General features: G+C 40.3%; 1 protein-coding gene and 1 long non-coding RNA gene across 2 annotated transcripts; both read left to right on the top strand.

The window, feature by feature from the left end:
- Positions 1-482: 482 nt before the first annotated feature.
- On the top strand, positions 483-8,208 carry gmnc (geminin coiled-coil domain containing). Its single transcript, XM_067507712.1, has 5 exons — positions 483-705; positions 2,016-2,180; positions 4,302-4,387; positions 4,805-4,921; positions 5,610-8,208. The coding sequence occupies exons 2-5, from the start codon at positions 2,057-2,059 to the stop codon at positions 6,618-6,620; spliced, it is 1,338 nt and encodes a 445-aa protein (XP_067363813.1). The 5' UTR covers positions 483-705; positions 2,016-2,056; the 3' UTR covers positions 6,621-8,208.
- An 11,650-nt stretch (positions 8,209-19,858) lies between these two features.
- Positions 19,859-22,583, top strand: LOC137128501 (uncharacterized). The gene is made up of 2 exons (XR_010914583.1): positions 19,859-20,428; positions 21,819-22,583. It is a non-coding gene; the product is annotated as an uncharacterized lncRNA (long non-coding RNA).
- Positions 22,584-22,675: the final 92 nt, after the last annotated feature.

Consider the following 22,675-nt stretch of genomic DNA (forward strand, 5'->3'; position numbering starts at 1 on the left):
ATTCTGTGGGGTGACCTGAAGAGGTGGAAAGAAGCCTTAACAGTCTGACAGGTTTGGACACTTTCCCAAGGCCAGATGCGTCAAGCTGATAGACCCCAAACGACTGCATGATGTCACAATAACAAAAGCTGCTTTACCAAAGTACTGGATTAAAGAGCTGTATATTTATGCAACCACGTTATTGTAATGTGCTCCTGTTCTCACAGTACGTTATCCGAGTCCATGATTTCCGTGTTTTCCGTGCGTTTTTATGGCACTTAACTACTTCAGCCTGATTCCAGCTAGAAATAGTATTTTTGTTTTCGGGTTCCTTTCACCTTCCAAACGCTTCAGCTGATCTGAGAGCAGCTCAAACTGTGACTGCTGAGAAAAGCGACGGCAGCTCCAACGTCGTGTCCTCATTGGACACAGCGACCTGTCAATACGCGCCTCCTCCCACCACACACACACACACACACCTGTCTGTCTCGGTGTCACGGCGCTGCGGTTTGAGCTGCATCAGTCCGCGGTGATTCTCACACAGGAATCCTGCCTGTTCGCACAGGTTAAAAACTCATGCTTCTTGCAGACAAACACTTATTCGTGCCATTTTCTGCGCACTTGGAGCTTCTGCAGCGCGCTTTTACGCACAGCCTTGCGCGACACAAGCAGCCTAAAAAACGAAGATCTCCGGGAAACTTCAGCGCTGTCAGACTGTCATCTCCAGTGAGTTCACATGTTACTGTTTTACCTCCCATAGATGCAAAATATAAAAGCGGGTAATATGCGGCACGAGTGTAGAGAGAAGGACCTGCTGCCGCGGTTCCTTTGTTATTTTGAGGATTTTTTTAGTTGAGTCTGGTTGAGAGGTGACAGGTGAACTGAGACGAGACGCAGCAGGTGGAAGAAAAATGTAGTTTATTGCATCAAAACTCAGCTTTTTTTATGTGATCTGCTACGTGCTCTGCGGGATGTTAACGCTGCTTCAGACGTTACGGACTCGTCGTGTGCGCCTCAGAGCACCGGAGCTTCCAGCAGAGTCATATTATACAGTAACCTGCTTCCATTTTAATTAGTTTGTACGGTGTTTATGGAAACTGAGAAAAGCAGCTGGACTAAACCTTTAATATGCACTTTATTGCTGACTGCTTAATCAGAAATATGCCAGTTCTAGAAAAAACTTCCTAAAACATTTCTGTATTTTAAGCATAATTACGTGGACAGGCTGTCTGTGTCTTTCCAGGTTGTACACTTTCAACAAATTTGTCCCAGCCAGCTTCCTAAAGAAATGATTTTCTCAGTTTGGTGCAGACTCCAACACTTAGCCTGAGTCTGCCTCCATCTGCTGTTTCCACTGTTCTCTGCTTTTATCATAGGGAGAAACAGTGGCCAGTGAAATGCTTCTGAACTAAAAAAGGTTGTTCCTGTTGTTGCTGTAACATCTGCATCATCTTATGTTTCTGCCGTTTGTGCTCAAGGTGCTGGAGCTTATTCCATTCACTGTTTGTTGGTTCACGTTCCCGTCACATCAGAAATGACAGATACTTGATTTGTTTCCACTGTTTCTAAATGACAGAGGAAGCAGTTTTTATCTGCATCAACTCCTCAGACTTGTCCACGTTGTCTTGTGTTGGAAAGACTGTGGGACGCCCACTGTGTGCAATGTTCAAATGTGCAGGTCCTCACGCAACTCTTATCGTCACTATAACAAACTCTGGTTATCAGCCTCTTACACTGGCGAAGCTGAGGTGTCTGCATACTTTTGGCTAAACCAAACAAGAGCGAGGACTTTGTGTTGATCATCACCATATCAGCCAGCTGGCACTGCTCAGCACGTGTATGTTCTATACTTGTGAGGACACTATTTTACATAATGACCCCCCCCCCCCCCCCCCCATCAAACCATGGACCAGCCCCCACAATGTCCCCACAATGATAGTATTCAACTGAAATTTGTCTACACAACCACAAAGACACACACACACCTCTCCCGTGGTCTTCTTTCTCACACACACACTAACTTCATCTCTCTGTAGGGAATCCCTTTCCTCCTCTTCATCATCACCACCAGCACCTCATGCTCCAGGACTTGAACCTTGGCACGGACACTGTTGACGTTTCCATGGCAACCCTGGCCTCTGTTTGGGCCGGTGACCCGTGTGACCTCAGAGAGAGGCAGCACGAGCCGCAGACTGTGTGGGGTGAGTGTGACTGAAAGTATTAAATCACCACAGAATCATTTGTTACTGTAGAGATAAACGTACTGCATCCAAGTTATTTTTTTAAAAGTAAATATATACGAGAAGTATTCTAAACTTTACACTGTTTTCACGAGCAATAATCGCATTAGTTAATCAACACATATTCACAGAGTTATGTCCTTTTGCAACAACTTACTGAGTATTTAAATTCACATTCAAGACCTTTGTCTTGTTATTATTATTATCAAATCATCTTTACAAAGGTGGAGTACAAGTATGGAATTTTAAAAATAAGGTATAAACTATGAGTATTGTAAGGAATATTGTTAGCACTACAACTCAGATAGAACTGGAAATATACTGTTGGGTGCAAAAGTTTGCATCCCTTTATTTTGAAGTGGCAAAAAGAGTAACAGATTTTTTTCATTTGAGGAATTAAATTATAACTACTTCATCAAGAGAGATGCAAACCATTTACCATTACTTTGCTATAAACGTTTATACGCTCCATTTGTGTTACTTCTGATGATAAATAATACTCTTATATATTATTATAATATACTCGGTGTAGGGTTGTATCTAATTATACACACTTTCAATATAAGGGGATGCAAACCTAATAAAGAGGGTCCTTGGAACACTGCTTATTATTTCTGATGCATTATTATGTAAGCAGCATTTTAAAGTCGCAGCTGGTCAAGAAAGAGTTTATTTTATACACATTAATACTGTACAGACTACAATTCATAACTGTTTTTTAAAATGTTGGGTCACTGTAAAATGTAAATACAGAGAAGAGAATGAGCTGCAAAATCCTCTAAAACCTATTGATTATAAATAGTATAACGATTACATGAATGCTGAGACTGAGAAAAAGTCATTTCGAAAAACATTTAACAACAGTTAAAAGTCACTTAAATTTAAACATTAAACACTTAAACCTTAGAAACACCTCTTGCTCTCCAGTACAACTCTATTACCCACTATGACCTCAATAATAAACACAGAGTAGAATTATCATCCTTCTGACAGTTTCAACCTAAAAACTGAGAAATTCTAACCTTGTAAAAGTAGAATTCATGGCAGAGCTGCAGTTTGGAATTGCATTAAATTGCACAGGTGGTCATAATGTTATGACAATAGCAATATTCAACAATAGCTGAACTAACAGCCTGAACAGGTAGACAGTCACCCAGCCAATCAGAATTGACCCTGTGTGTGTCTGAACACAATTTTACTTTGCTGACTAAGGTTTTCTCCCTTTATAAGCAATATTTCTCACTAAATGCCACATTCAGCAAAGTGCGACTCTGTGAGCAATTTATCAAACTGAGGAGCGTCCCGGTTTTCAATTGGGACTCTGGGTAACTGATGACCTCCAGCAGGTTCCACATGAGCAACCTGTCTCTGCTTTCTCTGCTGCAGCAAGTAGAAACATCTGGAACAGTTATATTAATTTCCACATCTCCTCACTCAGCCACTTCAATTAATCCAAGCTCTCTGAATGAAATGTGATACAAGCTGGTTTGTGCTGCAGTTCCTCTGATGGCCACTAGATGCTTCCACTGGCTGAAAGTGTTTTAGTAACTAATGTCACGTGCACTAGCAGTTGTTGCAGTAGGATCAATTTCAAACAAATATCACTGGTGGAAGTGGTGAAAGAAATCCTCAATTTACTTCAGTAAAAATATCTATTTGCTCAAAAACTAACTGAAGTACTCTATTTATGGAATTTACCATTTCAGATCAGTAAACATGATATTGGTGCATTGATGTGTTTATCACTTTATTGTTTTAACCTTAAACACTGTTTTAATGATCATGTGTTTGGAATCTTATAATTATAATGTGACTCACTTTATGTGCTAATGGGGAGCTTGTCACATGTCCAGTACCATGTTTTAAAATCTATAACAATAATGTCGGTTTCGGGATTAAAGTTGTTTAACCCAAAACAACTTCTTTACAATCCTAGTTTCACATTCATGATTCTTGTTTCTTTAAAAGCTGCATTTTCTGCATAATGATCCAGAAGACCTTATGTCTCTCCTGCAGATAGATGACCTGCAATCAGAATCCTATATTTCCAAAGTAAAATTAGTGTGCTTGTCTTTGTGGCAGAGTCTGAGAGAGCTTTTACCGGCTCCTCTCCTGCTGGCTTGATGTGGACGGAGCAGCTGTCACCTCACCTCCAGAGAAACAAACAGGTACACTCACCTGCTCTGCACGCTATCAGATTTTATGTGCAACAATTAGTACAAAGAAAGCGGGTCCAAAAACACTGTTGGTATTTCTTTAGGAGTAACTTCACATTATTCACACTGTGAAAGTACACATTCACCCTATCACATTATTATATCACGTTGTTATTAAACAGTATGTACATAAATATATATTTTGAGTATGGAGCCAGGATTTGTGTTTTCCAATTCCCTCTAATGTGGCCAACATTCCCCTTTTAAGTCATTAAAACAGAGACGTGGCCTTGAAAAGAAATGTCCTAATTTAGGTGAAATGCAGGACAGAGAACAATCGGAGTTTCCTATAAGTTACACTTTAAGTGACGTCCTAAAGCTGCCAAGTCTCGAGTTGTATATTTGACTGCATTTTTAAAATGGTTCCAGCTTCAGGACACTCTGCTGCAGAGAGAGGAGGAGCTGGCCAGACTGCAGGAGGAGAACAACAAACTCAGAGAGTTCCTCAACTCTTCTTTTGTGAGGAACCTAGAGGAAAAGGCTAAGGTCTGTTCACCCTCAACTATCTACACTTCATTGAAGTTGGACCACATACAGACAAAAATACTACGTAGAATCATAAAGCAGTGGCCTCTGTGGTGATTCATTTACACTGTTACTATGGGAATTTTGTTGTTGATTTAAGTGATGGCACATCTTCAGTACTACATTCAGTACAAATGTGGTCTGACAACATAAGACCTTGCAGAACATGCAGTTTTTGTGACACAAGGTCATTTAACTTTTCTTTTGCCAATTTTACACTTTCGCAGCGCTTGGATAAAGTAGAAGATACAGAAAATCTTACGATGCTTTAAAACTGGATGGCTTTCCAATCTTAAGGAGCTTCAAGTTTCTGCTAGAGAAACACAGTCATTTGTCAGACGCCTTTATTACAAGTGAGGCACAAGGCAGCAAAAATTTAAGTCAAGGAGAAAACATCAAAGCTACATCCTATCAGAAAAGTATTCACCTTCCATGAGATGCAAGAAAAAGCAGATGGGAAGCTTCTCTCTTTTTTTTTTAATAGATTTAAGCATCAGGATATACTGAGTTGGTTCACTGAAAACACTGAACCTTTTTCAGCTTTACAAGTTTCCTGCAGCTTATACTTGACTTAATAAACCTAATAAAATTGCCATCAGTTAAACCTAGAAAGATGTCATCTCACTCTGTCCCTCTTCCCCCCTTATAGAAACTAACCACTGATGGGAGGAGAAAGCTAAAGAGAAAACTGATTTATGTCGATGAGGGACCTTTGCAGAACTGTGATCGTGAGCAAGTCAGCAAGAGAGTCTGCAGGAACCTCACTGCTCAGTTTTGCTCTGAGTTCCCTGAGACATCTGCCTCCTCAGAACCAAACCTGGACCTCTGGGTTTTAAGAACACTGGGACTGAAAGACCGGGACACCATTGATACATCCAGCCAGCCCTCATCTTCATTTGGATACAGCTTAAAAAGTTTAGTTTATGACGCTGTAGTCACTGCTTCCTCGGAACACAATGTTAGCCCTCCAGGCACCACCTCTACACCGACTTCTGTCGACTACTACCAAAGTGCATCATGTCAAACTGGGTATAAGTGCAGCACCGCAAACTGCCAAGATGCAAATCCTGCCAAGTCATCTCAGAAGTGCACAACGTCTCCAAGTCATCACTCTGAATTCACTGCCACTGGCCTGACTGAACAGTATGAAGCTCCTGCTCCTGTGATAAATAGCTGCAACACAGTAAATCCCTTCCAATCTCCACTACTGCCAGAAGAACTACCCTTCACCCAGTCTCCAGGGAGGGCACAAGCCTGCTCCATCACTGCCTCAAGAAAAGTCCCAATGCTGCATGAAAGCACAGGGCACCCTTTAGAGTACTGGTCTCCACTACAGTGCAGCCAGCTACCATCAGAGGACGCAATCCAGGTCAGTCCACTAGAACAAGAAGTCCAGTTCGCTCCCATTTTGTCGTCGAGTCCAGTCACGAACCAATGCTGGACGCCCATCCGTGGCTGCAGCCTAACAAGCCCAGCATTAGGATCTCAGCCTCCTGCAACACCCCATACACCTCGTAGCAGGACAGATTTAGCATTCAGCATGTCCCTTAGCCCGTCAAGTAGTGTGAAGACACACAGCTTCCCCCAGGGACAAGCCTTTGTCAGAAAGGATAATGAGGGAAGGTGGAACTTCACATGGGTGCCTAGACAAGGACCATAGAAAGCCTGAAGACCATCCCTTAGAAAAGCCAAATGATTAGAGTTGTAGATCACTGATAAAGTTGTGTCTTGCTAGTTGGACTTTGTTCTACACCTGTGTTGATTATACAACATAGTAGAACTAGCAAACAAACCCCAAATATCATGTAAGGTCTAGACACAGTTCGATGACACTGTAAATGTTGACCAGCCTTTTACAAGAGATTATTTTTGGTTAGTGCAGATTGTTCCTACAACTTCATGAAAGGTTCAGTCATTTTCCCTATTTCACAGGGTCTCTGTTCTGTATGTCAGAAGGATCTCAAGGGGTTTTTGGGTGTGTATGTGTGAAGAGTGCATGTATACATTAACTGCTGTACAAATAGAAGCCCATGTGGCAGAGTGCAAGTCGAACCTATTAAGTGATGGAATTACTAAATAATCTTTGTGTCAGTGAAGATGTTTTAATTTCATAAAAGCTGCAATGAACTTTGTTTAAGTTCAGTCAGTGTATCATAGAGTTTAACAACACAATACTAACTAGTACTTATTGTGGTAGCTGTATGGATATGTATGTTATATACCTCGTTTCAGGACTCAATTCAGACCCAAACCATGGTGATATGGATCACTTGACATTAACTGGACTATATTTTCTGAATGCTTAGGTAAAACTGCCAACTGCGAAACCTTTGAGGACAATTTTGTGTTGCATTGTATCAAAGACAAAGCAGAAAAAGACTTGGCCTCCAAAATGGAGCCTTTTAGCTGAACTGCCTTAGAACAAACCCAATAAGTGGTACAAACAAATAATTACAGGTAAAATGTCACCTTAATTTAAGAAAACAATGAATCAGGGTGAAGTTGAACCTGCCATTGTTTGGTTGGAGGGTCAGTGGATGTAATTTATATGTTGAAAAGAGCTGAATTTCTCAAAACATGTCACTGCCATTGTTGCTAACCCACCTCCAGATATTTGATACGTATTAGGACAAATTTAGCCATTTAAATATCTTAACACCCAACAACAAATCACCTCTGAACACAAGGTAAGTACCTACTGAAAACAACTGTTGTTGTGCTTCTGTAAATTTTAGTTTTTCTACATGTGTAAAAAAAACAATCACAGAAACTGTCTCCTTGCAACAAACCACTGCCCATTTGCCCTGTCATGAATTCATATTCACATTGAGATACTGACTTTTGGATCCATTTGTTAGCATTGACATTGTGATGATTGTAGGATGTCGGAACTCTATGCAAATGCGGGTTAAACCTCTAAAATTGAAGATGATGAATACTTCTGTATTCAGTCCATAGATCACATGATCACATCCAAAAATGCAGTATTTGCATCCTGTGCTGCCAGAAATGAGGATGGAAATCTCCCATGTTGCAGATGTTTTCTCATGTGTTTCAGGTCTTACAGCAACAATACAACACCAGAAGCAACGGTGACATATTCATATGAAATGTGACATTTATTCATAAAAATATTACACAGAAGAACCTGAGGCATGTTACATTTCTACCACAAAGTGAGGTCTTAAATTCCTCCTACAGGCCATTTGTTGTAAGGTTATACATGAATGTGTACAGAGTGCAATGAGAAAACTGTAAGTGCTGAACATTAAACAAACAGATTGAAATGTGTGTCATTATCTACATGTCATTAAATAAATTAAAAAAAAGATAAGTTCTTTACTCATCATTGCCATTTGTATGATACAGTTGGCCGAACTAACCATCTGCTCACATTCATCTACTAAGCCTAAATGCCTTTAAGTACTATGCGCATTTTAAAAAAAATGAAGAGCAAATTACCCTCAATTTTGCCTAATTCCCCAACTGATATTTTATGATGCATAAGCCAATTTTGTGTTGACTGTGGATTCGTATATTAATACTGATCATGTTTTTAACCTTCAACTATGAAGGTTTCTTATACTCAAGTCTCTCAGGAAAAGGATATACAACGATGCTAAAGTTTAATCTTATAACATTGATCTAGTGACCTTGATGGGAACTAAAACCAGAACTACATGTACACCAAACAAAGCAGGACTGTCTTTATACTGTTGGCCATACAGTGCAAAACAAACCCTCTAAATACAGGTTGTGTTTAAATCTGAGAAATACAAACTATTGTTTTCATGATGTTTCAATTTTTTTTGTTCAAATCTGTTGTTTTTTGCAGGTAAAACATCTGTATTTTCTGCTGTCAGATTTTAGTCTGACAGAATAGAAGTTTTTTTCCTCTGGTGCACTTTGACAGCTGACACTGTTTTAGCTTAGTTACCAGTTAAACCAGTCCAACCATCTTCTTCTTTAGCTCCCTCCTCTTCTCAGAAACAAAAGGGGGATAGCCGCTCCCTGGAGAGGCCCCCCCAACCCCTTCTTACGCTTTGTCCCACCCCCATAGGTAATGATGGGAGGGTTTTGTCTCCCTGGAGGTTCCCAAAGCAGGGTCCCGGCCCTGCCTTGGGTCCCCTGAGATTGAGCTGAGACCGAGGGAAAGTTGGGAGCGAGCGGTGTCCGTGGCGGGCCGATCAAGTGGTCTATGTCTAATGACAAGGTAAGAGTGGTTGCAGATGTCCGACAGATTGGAAGCTCTTTCAGGGTAGGGAAGCTCCGGAGGCTGGCAGGAATGTGAAAGGTGGGTCGCTCCGGATCACAGGCTGTGCTGTTGTCAGAAAGCTGAGTGTCGGCCAGATAAAGGGGTCATTAAAGAGGCCGGACGGCTGAAACTCAATCCGCCCCAGTGGTGAGGCCATTTCCCCAACCTGCCAGCTTGGCTCACCTCATAACATCCTCTAATGAGTCGTCAAATCTCACACAGGTGAGATTATTTCTCTCCCAGAACTTATTTTAGCTTTTCCTCAACAGTTTCCTGAATAAGAGCTCAGGTTTCAGTAGAGATGGCAAAATAAAAATAGTCAAGTCAAAGTGTGGTCACTAGCTTATGAACAACTACTCCAGTACAAGAGGCAGAGCCACTTTAAATTCTTTTATTTTTAATCATTTAAGGACTAAGTCAGTGATGTAAAATGTCTTTAAAGTCCAACAATAGCAGTACTCTAGCGAGAAATTGATTCTCTGGGCATCAATCGTACTGAGTTACTTACAAATAAAAAAAATATTTCAAACATGGGTGAACTGATAATGAACTTGGTGCTGCTCAGTCCTCTCAACATATGTTCCACGTGTCTCATAAAAAGGGTTTCGGCAGACATCTAAAATCTTCTTTTCATTTGGGCTGTTCCCTTTCAGGTGTCTCCACAGCGAATCATGTGCCTCCATCTAACTCTGTCCTCTGCATCCTCTTCTCTCACGCCAACTAACTTCATGTCCTCCCTCACTACATCCATAAATCTCCTCTTTGGTCTTCCTCTAGACCTCCTGCCTGGCAGCTCCAACCTCAGCATCCTTCTACTGATATATTCACAGTTTCTCCTCTGAACATGTCCAAACCACCTCAATCTGGCCTCTCTGACTTTATCTCAGAAACATCTAACATGAGCTGTCCCTCTGATGTCCTCATTCCTGATCCTGTCCATCCTCGTCACTCCCAAATAGAACCTCAACATCTTAAGCTCTGCTACCTCCAGCTCTGCCTCCTGTCTGCAGTCTTACACCTTCCCCGTTTGCACACAATCTGCCTGACAGTCGAATGAAGGAATCTAAACTCTTTAGAAATTATTCTCAAATTCTTCCAAGCCCGGATGGTTTTCAGAAGTCTCCTGTTACAGGTATGACATGGATTCAATCATGTTTTAGGTGACATTTATTAAGATATAAAGAAAATTCAAAGAAGTTTACAAATGTATAATCATCATTGTCCCACACTATTTCAGCTCTGATACAGACTAAAGAAAATCTGAAACTGTTAATGTTTAAATGAAACGTTTTTCCTGTGTGTGATGAATTAAAAAAATCTGCTTTGGCCTTATTCCTTGTGCAGCCAACTCACATCTCTTGACATCTGAGCTTCACTGGTCCAAAAATGGGATCCAGCAGCTGTCACTCAGGTGCACGTGTAACATTAACAGCAAAGACTCAGACCACAACACACTCCCAGAGTATGTCGACCCAACATTAACACTTAATGAACCAACACACCCCCACCGTGATGTCACCCTGTCTGTCTCCTGGCAAGGCTGCACAGGGCTTTAGCAGTTCTTATAAAAAGTAAAGAGACATAGCAGAGAGTACATCTGAAAGTGGGGGGATTGCAATCTTATGCAGGTAATCTCCAGTTTTTGCCTTAGTGACTGGTCCTCTCAGCTGTCCTCAGTACGGTGCAAAGTTCATGGACAAGGTCTGTGTCAGTTGGACGGGATGGCGAGCAGAGACGCACCCCAGGTGAGGTGAGATGTACTGGATGTGACAACGTCCATTCTCAATTGTCCATCCTTCCATCCATCATCTTCTGCTCGTCAAGAATCCTCAAGTCTCTCCTCCCAGCAATGATTTGTGCTTCGTGTGCTGACCGCGCACTGAAATCGAGCAGACTTTATCCTGCGAGGACGCTTCTCATCGGACAATCTCCAGCTGTGTGAAATGCAATTCAGGACAATGTCTGCGGATGATTTCTCCTGACATTACCCAGAGTGAGTGTGTGAAAAAGCCTATAAGCCTTTAACTCCACAAAAGGTTCCTAAGATCAGTCACTTGGCAAACAAATGAACAGCTCTGTCTGTGATTGATGCTTATTTAAAAAAAATCCGAGCATCTTTTCTTGAATCTCAACCTAATGTGTCATTTGCATAAACACTTTCAACACGAGTACATATTTGTTAGCGTCTGTATACTGCTGTGCTGTGTATGCACAGACCAACAGTACAGTAATTAGCTGACTGATGAGGGAACCTTCACAGTGAGGAAAGCCATTCATTTCCATACACACCCAGAGTTAGAGATTGACTTGAGTGTCCTCTGTGTTTTACTCTAATTGGTTTTGGGTAATACGTCACGTATAAGTGTATAGATGCTGCAGCCCTTTGACCTACGAATGGAGTGATCAGTGAGGGAGAAAACCAGCAGCAGAGAGGAGAAGCCAGACGAGTTAATGTGCATTTAGAGAGCAATGAGCAAATGAAGGCCTGAGTGCTCAATCTTATTTCTTCAGAATAAGAAGAAATGATGTTTAACAAAACAGAAAGGGGAGATGGGCACTGCTCTCCCCCCCCCCCCCTGGCATTAGCAATTGTTTTGATAGCACCATGGTGGGTAGCTACAAATTAGCATATTTTACACACCTGATGTGTTGTTACCCTCAGGCATTTGTTTCCACGATGTTTGAGTTAATGTCAGTAAATTACTTTAAGCAATTACCTGCTAATTAGTGGTTGTAAAGATAGTACAGCAGCTGTGCAGGGTGCAGCCCTCACAGGCTGTTGTGGTCATTTCTCATCTTTTGGGATAATTTTTGGTTTCTCAGCTTATTTGGATGATTTTTTTAGTCATTGTTCAACTGTTCAACTTATTTTCTGGCTTTTTTGTAATTTTCTGGTCTTTTTAGGATTTTGCCTCTTTGTGGTTATTGCATACTACTTTGTTATTCAGTCTCCTTTAATTCATTTTTCAAATGTTTATGGTCATTTTAAGTAATTTTGATCTTTTTCTTCATTGGTTTCATTGAAATCATTTACGTGAGCTCTATGACTTTCTAACAAACACTCCCTTTATACAGAGGTTGACTGAATGATTTTCTGAGACAGGAAGGTAAATCTGGCACTGCAACTGTGGAGGGTAAAGACACAAAGTCACAAATTATGGGGAAAAACTCAACGCACAAGAAAATTCCAGCAAGATCTATCATAGTGAAGCTGTAATGTGGGGTATAACAATAGATGGCTCAGGATAAAAGTTCTCCTACTGTACATAAAACTCCCAAAATGGATGAGACTAACTACTTAATGAGGCTGTCGTGTCATTTTCAGTCAGTTTTGTCTGTTTCTAACCCGAACAGGGTTTCAGCTTTCAGGTAATGTGTCATTTCTAGTATCGTTATGAATATTCTGCATTTCTCTGTAGTCACGTTTGGTCTTTGAGCTGAGCTACATAAAATCCTTTTTGGTCATTTTGTACCCATTTAGCTTGCTGTGACATGGTTTCGAATTGTTTGTGGTCATTATAACTGCTCTTTTCTGAGGGCTTTGTGGTCATTTTGTGTTCACGTTTTTGGAATCACATTGTGCATTTTCTTTGTCATCTTGAATTGTTCTCAATTATTTGTATTTATGTGTCTCTGTTTGGTTCATTCAAGCAAGTGACACAATCATTGCTTCTGAAGATCTTACTGCAACTGTGGAGGGTACAGCTGGTACTGGGCTCCATCAGCAGCTTGTAAGCAGTCAAAGTCATGAAAGGATCAGGATCAGTGTGGTATGAAAAATCTATTAAGATGATAATATTTCAAAACTAAATTTCCATGCTATATTACCATCTGAATGTTGTAGCAGCACAAAGATATATTTTATATGTTTTGGGTATATTATATTTCTATTGAGAATTTTTTTTTAAACTAACTGTATAATCACTATCTGTCTTAGTTTAATGGTTAATGAGGTTCTGTGTGATAAGTAACTACATACCAACTTACTAACTGCTGTAGTCTTCTGCTCAACAATTAACTCAAACGCACACACACCTGCAGTACGTTTCCTCCTCAGCTCAGGGTTTTCAGCCTTCATTTCTTGATCTTTTCAGAGTGAACGTGAAGCTCTACAGGCCAAGAAGACAGACAGACCCACATGTTTTCTATGGCTACTGTCACTACGTGGCCATGTTGTTCCATTAGAATTCCTCTTCATAAGAAATTGTCCCCCTACATAGATATATAGAATAAATATAAGCACAATGATGTGTCCAAATACACACAGTAACGTAGGCATCTGAAAAGAGCCAGCAAACAGGACAAACATGGTGGAAAGGTGCCAATGACTTTAGAAAAAATAATTCTCTTTCATTCAGGAGGGTTCAGTTCGCTTTGAACATGTTATGAAGAGCATCAAGTTTAAACATGGTCTTATTGCAGTACTGACACTTTTATATTCATAGAGTATGTTTAGTACTTTAGCTTCAGTATAGAATATGAAGCGATACTTATAACCGTAGTGGAGTACTTATCTAGTACTTGTTTGTATACTTGTGGGGCGGGCGTTGCATTTTTTTGTTTTTAGTGGATCAAATAGCAGCAGTCGCGTGTTTGAAGTGTGTGTGGAGTGTGTGAGTCGACCATTGAGACGACCTTTAGTACACAGTGTACAGTGAACACGTACAGAACCACTGGCACAAGGCCACAAACTCACTCAGTTATGTGAAAACACACACACACCTTAAATATAATGTGATGCTGGGACTAAACCTCATTCCACACTTTCTGGTATAACAATGGATACACACAGCCACGATCTCAGTAACTAACAGTTATAATTAACGACCAGTTAAACCAGTCCGCACAGAGAACAGCGAACTGGTTTGCACACAAACATCTGTTAAATCTGATATCAGCTCTGACATTCCAGAGCATGACTTGTATTCAGGATAACAGATTTTGTGTCAGCACCACAGTCGTCCTAAATCCTGCTTAATGTCCCATTTTCAGCTTTCTCTTCAGATCTTTTCACAAAGAGAAGCACTAACAAGCATTTAGTCAAACACACCCAAGATAAGACAGGTCAAAAGCTGACTGCTCTGTCAGAATGTCAAATGTTTAGCAGTTTACAATAGCATGAGGAACTCTTTCAGTACAGTGGCCGTTGTAGTCTCTTACATTTTTACTTACCTCAACTCCCTCATTCAGGTCTTCAGTCCCTCCCATCCACTGTGCTCTGCCAACGAACGATGCCTGGTGGTCCCAGCCCTGCTCAATAGTAACCAAGCAAAACTGTTCAGCTCAGTGATCCCACAATGGTGAAACAAGCTATCAAACTCTACACGCTCAGACGCTGCTTCCACACCTTCCTATGCACTTAAATCTATATTAAATATATTCAAATACATAAATAAAACCTCCTTTTCCACTTGGATCTCAGGAAATGTAAACACTTTTCTCATAGGACTTTGGTTTGATGTTTTCTCCTTGACTTAGATTTTTGCTGCCTTGTACCTCACGTGTAAGTCGCTTTGGATAAAAGCATCTGCTAAATGACTAAATGTTAATTTACATTTTCACATTAATTACAGTTATTAAATAAATTACTTCCATCAACAGTAAAGAGGGGAGTTTAAAAGTGGGGTTGGGTATCATTTGAACTTTATTGACTTTATCTGCTTATAAATTCTGGTTCTCATCGGTTCGATGTTTCATTTTGTATTATTTTATTGTAGGTTCTTATTCTCTTTTTGTTTCTGGTGCAGATTAGAGGTTATGTTATATTTAATTAAAGAAAGTGGTTTCAAATATTCTGTCAAACTTCACATACACACTAGGAGTAAAAACATTCTGATACACAACTATAGCAATATTATTTTTTGTGATTATGTATTAATTTAATAATAATTTAAAGACAGAAATTGTGTTGTTCTGTTCTAATTGCATAAAAACCATTCAGAAAGTTAAACTGACAGTTTTCCTAAAATGTAGATATCGCCTTGTTTACAGTGTTGCAATATATAACCCCTGTATCATGATATGTATGATATTGCCAAATTATGTCCAAATATGCAGCCTTAATACACACAGGTAAACAGAGTATTACAAAAGATAATTGACAAAACGACCAACTACCATCAAGGGAATTCGACCCACTGTGATGGTTGCTAGTGGAAAAAAAGACAGGAGAAAAACGAACTTCTAAACTAACAGCAATTAAGATTTCTATGGGAAAATCTTATCACTGATTTTGCTCCAAATGCAAAACATTTTTTAAATAATATAAGCTACATTAACAGTAACAGTCACTGTGAGGTGGGTCGATAAAGCCAACAACTGTCTTATCACAAATCAAAGTTCATCTCCAGAATCCTGTATGTGGTTAAGTTCAGAGAAAGTTGACGGTTTGGTTTAAAGTTTCATCAAAATCCACATCAGTCATATCTCAACTTGTCACTGTGACTTTTGGAGAATCCACTTATTTTACTCTAACTTATTCCATGTTAATGCAGCACGTTTGAACATTACAACGATTAAGATCAGCAACCTTCAGTCACAAAGCTCAGAAGCATGAGAATGAATTAGCTTCTAAACTTATCCTGATATTACTACCTACTATACACACGGCCGTTTACCATGTCCACACACAGCTTTAATATGCAATACAGTAAGCCGTTATTGATCCTTTGTTGTTGCACGTACACACTCCAACTGCTTAAATCAACTGTGCCGTTATTCTATTGATTCTCTGAGCAGCCGGAGGAAATGTGAATGGAAATGATGGATGATGCTCTGAGAAGAGCCCTGAATTATTACAGTGTATATTTAAAGTTCAGGTGTTTTGTTTTACTTCGACTTCACAGAGGTCACAGGTTATTTTGTTCCCCATTTTGCCTGATACACGTTTTCGTTTTTTAAGCTTCAGCACTGCACACACAGCTTCTCTAAAAAGAAATGAATACATTCTGATGCATGCTGCAATGTTTTGATTTACATTGCAGGATCATGCTGAATTCACAAGGGACTGGTTGAATTAACAGTTGCGATCAAATTCCTGGAGGGGCCGAATAATGAACCAACTGAGGAATAAAGAAACCACAACGATGGGTGAAGAATTCCTTGGAAGTGTGCCGGCCAGCGAGAGGAGGATTGGATTAGTTTCAGATTGCAGCTCAGCTTCAGGACTGAAACCTGATCCAGCAGAGTGTAAACGGTTTGGTTTCAATAGTTTCTGTTAGAGGGACAAAAACTATGTGATCAACAGGTTCATTCAAACTGGCAGAAACTCAAACAGATTTAGAGAAGCTTGAACTGCACTGTGTCTGCAGCCATGTTGTAGGTTGTTAATGTAGAGTCAGCTCTCACTGCTGACACGTTGCCATTTGTTGTAAAAATATTCCAATCATGATGAAAGTTACTAAATGACCTCAAGTAATTAACTGCAGTGGCATCAAATCATTAGGATCTGTTGAAAAACTAGAATTATATTTCATAACATCTCAGGTTAAGCCATTGGGTCATTACATTTACTCAACACTATACCTAAATACAAGTTTAAGGTACTTGGGTATAGAACTCAAGTAAATCGTAGGATTATAAGTACAAAGTATTATAATCATCACTTTTTCCATCTTGTCCTACTTTACAATACATTGTGGAGCCAGAAGCTGTAGATTTTACTCCACTACATTTGTCGAGGATCTTTACTCTAAATGGTAAATAGTTGCTTATATAGCGCTTTTATCCAAAGCCCTTTACAATGTTGATTCATTCACCCATTCACACACACGGCAGTGGCTGCCTTGCAGGCTGCTCACCTGACCCACCGGGAGCAACTTGGGGTTCAGTGTCTTGCCCAAGGACACTTCGACATGTAGCCAGGAGCGGGGATCGAACCACTGACCATGTGGTCCATGGACGGATACAGATATTGCACCTCATATGAAATTAAATGATTGCACTAATATTGCACAAAAGCAGAAAAAAGTTACATAACCTCACTGTATTGTTGTACAGCCTGATAGCTGTGAGGAGGAACCTGCAACAGGGCTCCTTCCTACACTGGGGGTGTAACAGTCTTGCGCTGAAGGAGCTGCTCAGAGCCTCCAGTGTGGTGCAGTGGGTGATAGATGGCAGTTTGGCTAACATCCTTCTGCCCACCGCCTTCCTGATGGAATCGAGCGGGCAGCCCAGGACAGAGCCTGCTCGCTCACTCAGCTTATTGAGTCTGTTCCTGTCTCTGTCTGTACTGACACCCGCTGGGCAACGTTTACCAGAAGGATTGGTGCCATCTTTAAACACTGACTATCATGTCACAGCTCCACAGATCCTTCATTTCCCTCCTCCAACACTGTCAGTCTAACAACCGACAAAATGAACAATCAACACAGCAGGACCTGACATATTGGCTTTTTCTGAAATCACCACCTCCTTCACTCCTCTTTGTATAATGTGCACTCAGGTGCTGCAGAAGGTCACTAACCATCAGGGGAAACCAAAAACAGAGACAATATAACACAAGGACTCCACATCACTCATCATGTTATTGATGGATAAGAAAATAAGCAGCTGTTTCATCACAAATTCAACTCACATGTCACACTAAAAGGTGACAGCAAAAAAACAAGCGGACAATGATGTTAACGACCTCTCTGGAGATTGTTAAACTCTTCTTCTGTTGTGCCGCTGGAGGCCCGAGCTGAACTGCGCAGCCCGACAGAGACACAAGCGACACATGAAACCTCTCAATTTTTAAATATAGGTCAAAGAATCTAAATGTGATTAGTTATGTAAAAAATTGCTTTAAGGTAGAATTCCAGGTTTTCTGATTTAATTAACGTTAAACTAATTAACTCCAAACTTTATCAGACACCATTCTCAGCAAACAGAAGCAGTGAGACAGGACACGGATGCCGTCATCCCTTCAGGGTTCAGCAGGTTCAGTGGTCAAACAGTGACACCTGGTGATTTGTGCAGGTTTGTCACCGTTTAGTCTCAGTTTTTTCCTCACCGGGAAATGTCAGGATTTCAAAATAAAACTCTTCTGACCATACTACATTCTGTTTGATTCTTCATGATATTTTACAGGGATGTAGTGAGGCCTCCTGATCCTCAGTGAATCAGGATCAGAGGTCAGATGCAATAAATACGTAAAAACACTCACTGGCCACTTTATCAGGTACAGTCAAATAAAATCCAATACAGCAGCTCTGCCATGAATTCTACTTTTACAAGGTGATAGCTTCTTAGTTTTTACATTGATTATTCTACTATGTGTTTATTAAATGGTAAATGGTCTGCACTTATATAGCGCTTTTCTACCTATTGGCACTCAAAGCGCTTTACACTGCTTCTTATTTACCCATTCACACTCACAATCACACACACACTCATACACCGATGGGGGAGCTGCTATGCAGCTGGCCAACACTCACCGGGAGCAACTAAGTTGGGGTTCAGTGTCTTGCTCAAGGACACTTCGACATGTGACCGGAGGAGCCGGGGATTGAACCAACAACTGTGAGATTGGTAGACAACCGCTCTACCTTCCTGTGCCACAGTCGCCCACTTCGATATTACTGAGGCCATAGTGGGTGGTGGAGTTGTACTGGAGTGCATTATAAGAAGAAGTGGTTCTAATGTTTTGGCCCTTTCATTCATTTTAAATAAAGTGGCCAAAACAATAGAAGCAATTCTTAACATAAGAGTGTACAGTTGTACCTAATAAAGTGGCCAGTGAGTGCATTCAGTATGTTGTCAGTATCTTACATTTGTAGACGTGCTCCAGAGATTTCACGCTGGAAACAGGACGGAAGAACGTTTCTGACACAAAAGAAAATAAAGGAAAGAGGTTGCGAGTGGCCTGCTTCAGAAAACACACTGGATTTCACAAAAACAAAGCAGATTTTTATTTGTTCCCCTACAGATGTTTTCACACGTTCTACTCATCCAAACACAATCTTCATTTGCGTAAACTGACGTGAGAAGAACCGAGGTCATTTAAAAACACGTGACCGTTTACCTTTGGTGCAGTTGCCCGCTGGCCGCCATCTTTGTTTTGCTTCGTTAGTTTGACTCTTAGTCAAAAAACAAGTTAAAGTTGTCCTTTGTTACCCAGTGGACTGAACCTTTATCACGCAGATGGCGAGAAAAGTCTGTTGGCTGCAGAGACACTTTCACAACAACTCAAGTGCTAAAAATGACGGGTTTATATTTAAGTTACAGAAATGGATGGTTGGAGCTCGGGAAACACCAGCTGGAGCTCAGGTTTCACTCACAGTTGTTAGTAAAGATAAAACAGTTTCACAGCCACTGAATGACAAAAAAAGCGACTGCTGGGGAACAACAGCTCCTGCTGACAATTATCCACCCATCCAATAAACTCACCTGTGAGCTAGTGATGGGCGGATCGATACCAAAATATCGATATTTCGATCTTGACGGCCAATTTTTAAATATCGATTCTCAAGTTAAAATATCGATATTTTCAGTTTAGTTATTCATATTTTCTCTGCAGTCATATCCGAATGTTTTCTGCTCCTTTTACATCAATTTGTATATTATTTGTGATGCACCGCATAGGAACTACTTTTCCTTCCGCCGATCCGCCCCATGATCCACAATCTTCAACTAGACTTCGACACGTGCTCGGCCGGCTGGCGGCTCCGCCTCCAAACACAGGCAGCATTTCGGAGCGAAATGTATCATTTTTATTCACGGACTATTTCGCTACGAACGTTCTGTTTCAAGAGAATTGTAGAAATAGGCAAAGTGTGTCTAATGCATAATTGGTTTTAAACAAAGGGAAGGAAATACAGATGGGTATTTAAGACATACATGTAGATGAGGGTGAGTCATGGACATCAAGTGACATAAACTGTTCACCTGATAAAGACAGTGTCATGCTGTTGTCATGGAGATAAGTCAGAACGTTAATACGTTTTATTTAAAATAATGAAAATGTTAAAAATGCCAATAGGTTGAACAATGATTTTGCCGTCGTTTTAATGTTTTTAGTTATTCCCTGTAAGGGCTCACGTGATTGTGTTTCATCGTGATCAGATGACAGAATTAAAATAACACTCTGGATATCGGATCGGATCGATATCGCGATACTAGCCAAGGTATTACTTGGTATCGGATCGAATCTGAAATCACTGGTGTCGCCCATCACTACTGTGAGCCGCCGCTGCAGCAGCTTTTTCTTCTTCTTCTGGTTTTACGGACGACAAGTGAGTGTGGATTAGCTCAAATAAGACTGTTCATCCCACAATGGGATCAGTAGATTAGCAGGAAAATATCAATGATAAAACAACAAGTGTGAAATATTGTAACTCACGTTTACTTGTGTACTGTACTGACGTGCAGTATCTGTGGTATTTGTGCTTTATTTGTGTATTTCTTTAACTCCACTGGATATTTCTGACTTTAGTTTACATCTTAGGCTGGAGATTTTTGTAGATGTAGATATTAGGCCTCAGATTAGTTGACAATACAGTAAATATTTTCTTTCAAATGTTTTAATCTCTCTGGTACCTCCATTTTTTTCTTTAATGCTATCAAATCAAGAGTCAATTAGTGAATAAAAAATTGAATGATGATGTTTTTGAAGAATTCAGGTTTTCAAAGTGTTCGCCCTTAAATCTGTCAATGAATTAAACTTAACAGGACCGGAACATTTCAGATTTCTGCAGAAACAGTTAAGAGAGGAGGTCTGAATGCTTCAGTTTAACAAGAGATTTTGGACAGTTTCCTGCTCCCAACTATGTGGGAACAGTTTGGGGATGGCCGCTGTTCCAACATGACTGTGCGTCAGTGCACAAAGCAAGGTCCATAAAAACATGGATGAGTGAGTTTGGTGTGGAAGAACTTGACTGGCCTGCACAGAGTCCTGACCTCAACCCGATAGAAACCTTTGGGATGAATTAGTGCGAAGACTGCGAGCCAGGCCTTCTCGTCCAACATCAGTGTCTGACCTTACAAATGCACTTCTGGAAGAATAGTCAAACCTTCCCATAAACACACTCCTAAACCTCGTGGAAAGCCGTCCCAGAAGAGTTAAGGCTGTTATAGCTGCCAAGGGTGTGGCCCATGTGGAACAAATCTGGTGTGGACTTGTTCGTTCATGTTACCAACAGCCTCAGGTTCAGTAGTGTTTCAGTACTGGGACCTTTGGAAAGTCAATTTTAGAGCAAATGAGTAAAGTAGTTAAAGTGGTATTTCTACGTGAAGTGGACTTTTATTAGGCTTCTGTCCCTGCAGGTTTGATATTCAGATCTTTTTTGTTTGTAGTTCCATCAGCTGTTTTGTTCGCTCCTGGGTGCAGGAACCAACACACAGCACCTAACAATCTATTCTGTTCACTGATGTGTTACATCTGTCATTGCATCAGTTTAACACTTTGACTTCTCTTGATTTATTGCCTTTAATGCTGCAGCGGAGTCACTGTCACTTTGTGAGTCCTGTGCTTTCCCATAATTTGGTGACGATTCTCCCAAATGATGTTGTTTCAGTGATGTGCTCACTACATCCATCAGTACAGATCTGTAAACATGAACCCTGAGTCGCTTTTTAATCCTAAATATCATGTTCTGCTTTCTCTTCCTCTTCTTTTGGGTTCAGAAAACCACCTTCGAAGTTGACTGTCTGCAGGATTGTGAAGCAAGAAAAAAACTAAAGCCTCTCTACATCTTTCATACTCAAACTTTTGTTTTTTACATTCAACAACATATTTTAGTCTCTGAAATATGTTTTTCCATTAAGAGAATATTTCTGAACCAAATGTCAACAAATACTAAAATGATGTTAAACCTATGATGTGAGAACATTGTTTTATTTAATAATGATTGTGGGAATACAAATGATCAAAACAAAAGGAGTTTCCAGCTTGGACTTGTTTCATCTTCTCCATCTGTATTTGATCACACAAACTCAGTTCAGAAGATTTAGTACATCTGTATGTGTCCTGCACAAGAATCACAGTTTGAATGTTGTTCCATTTGCCTAAATGTAAAGTAAATGTAGATGTTGTTTTGCTTTCATTTCCACTGCTTGAGTGTTGTAATGTAGAGGGCTGCAATTTCCTGTTCTGCTTGATCAAACTGAGTGGAGCTTGAGAAATGCTTTTTAAACTTCATTACAGCAAATACTTTGGTTGGCTGGATTCTCTTCACAAAACCTGCTTCCTTTAAAACATTTCCTAATGTCATGTTAAACTTCACGTTGGTTTTTTCATATTGTGTCTTTTACAGGGACACTTGTCTCACAGGATGGACAAAGCTCATGGTGAATAAAGTAGAAGAAAACGTTTATGGAGGGTTTACATTTTAATTTAACAATTACTGCTTTTTATTGTTTCGCAATAAAACACCAGTCTGTGTTTGTCTAGTCGAAGGCTTTTATTGTGAAGCAGCAGCAGGAAATGTCATCGTTTCCTGTCATTCTCCACTTTGGTGAATAGTGGACTCATTAAGAAGATC

This window comes from Channa argus, chromosome 6 (genome assembly GCF_033026475.1).
Source record: "Channa argus isolate prfri chromosome 6, Channa argus male v1.0, whole genome shotgun sequence".
NCBI classification, from domain to species: domain Eukaryota; kingdom Metazoa; phylum Chordata; class Actinopteri; order Anabantiformes; family Channidae; genus Channa; species Channa argus.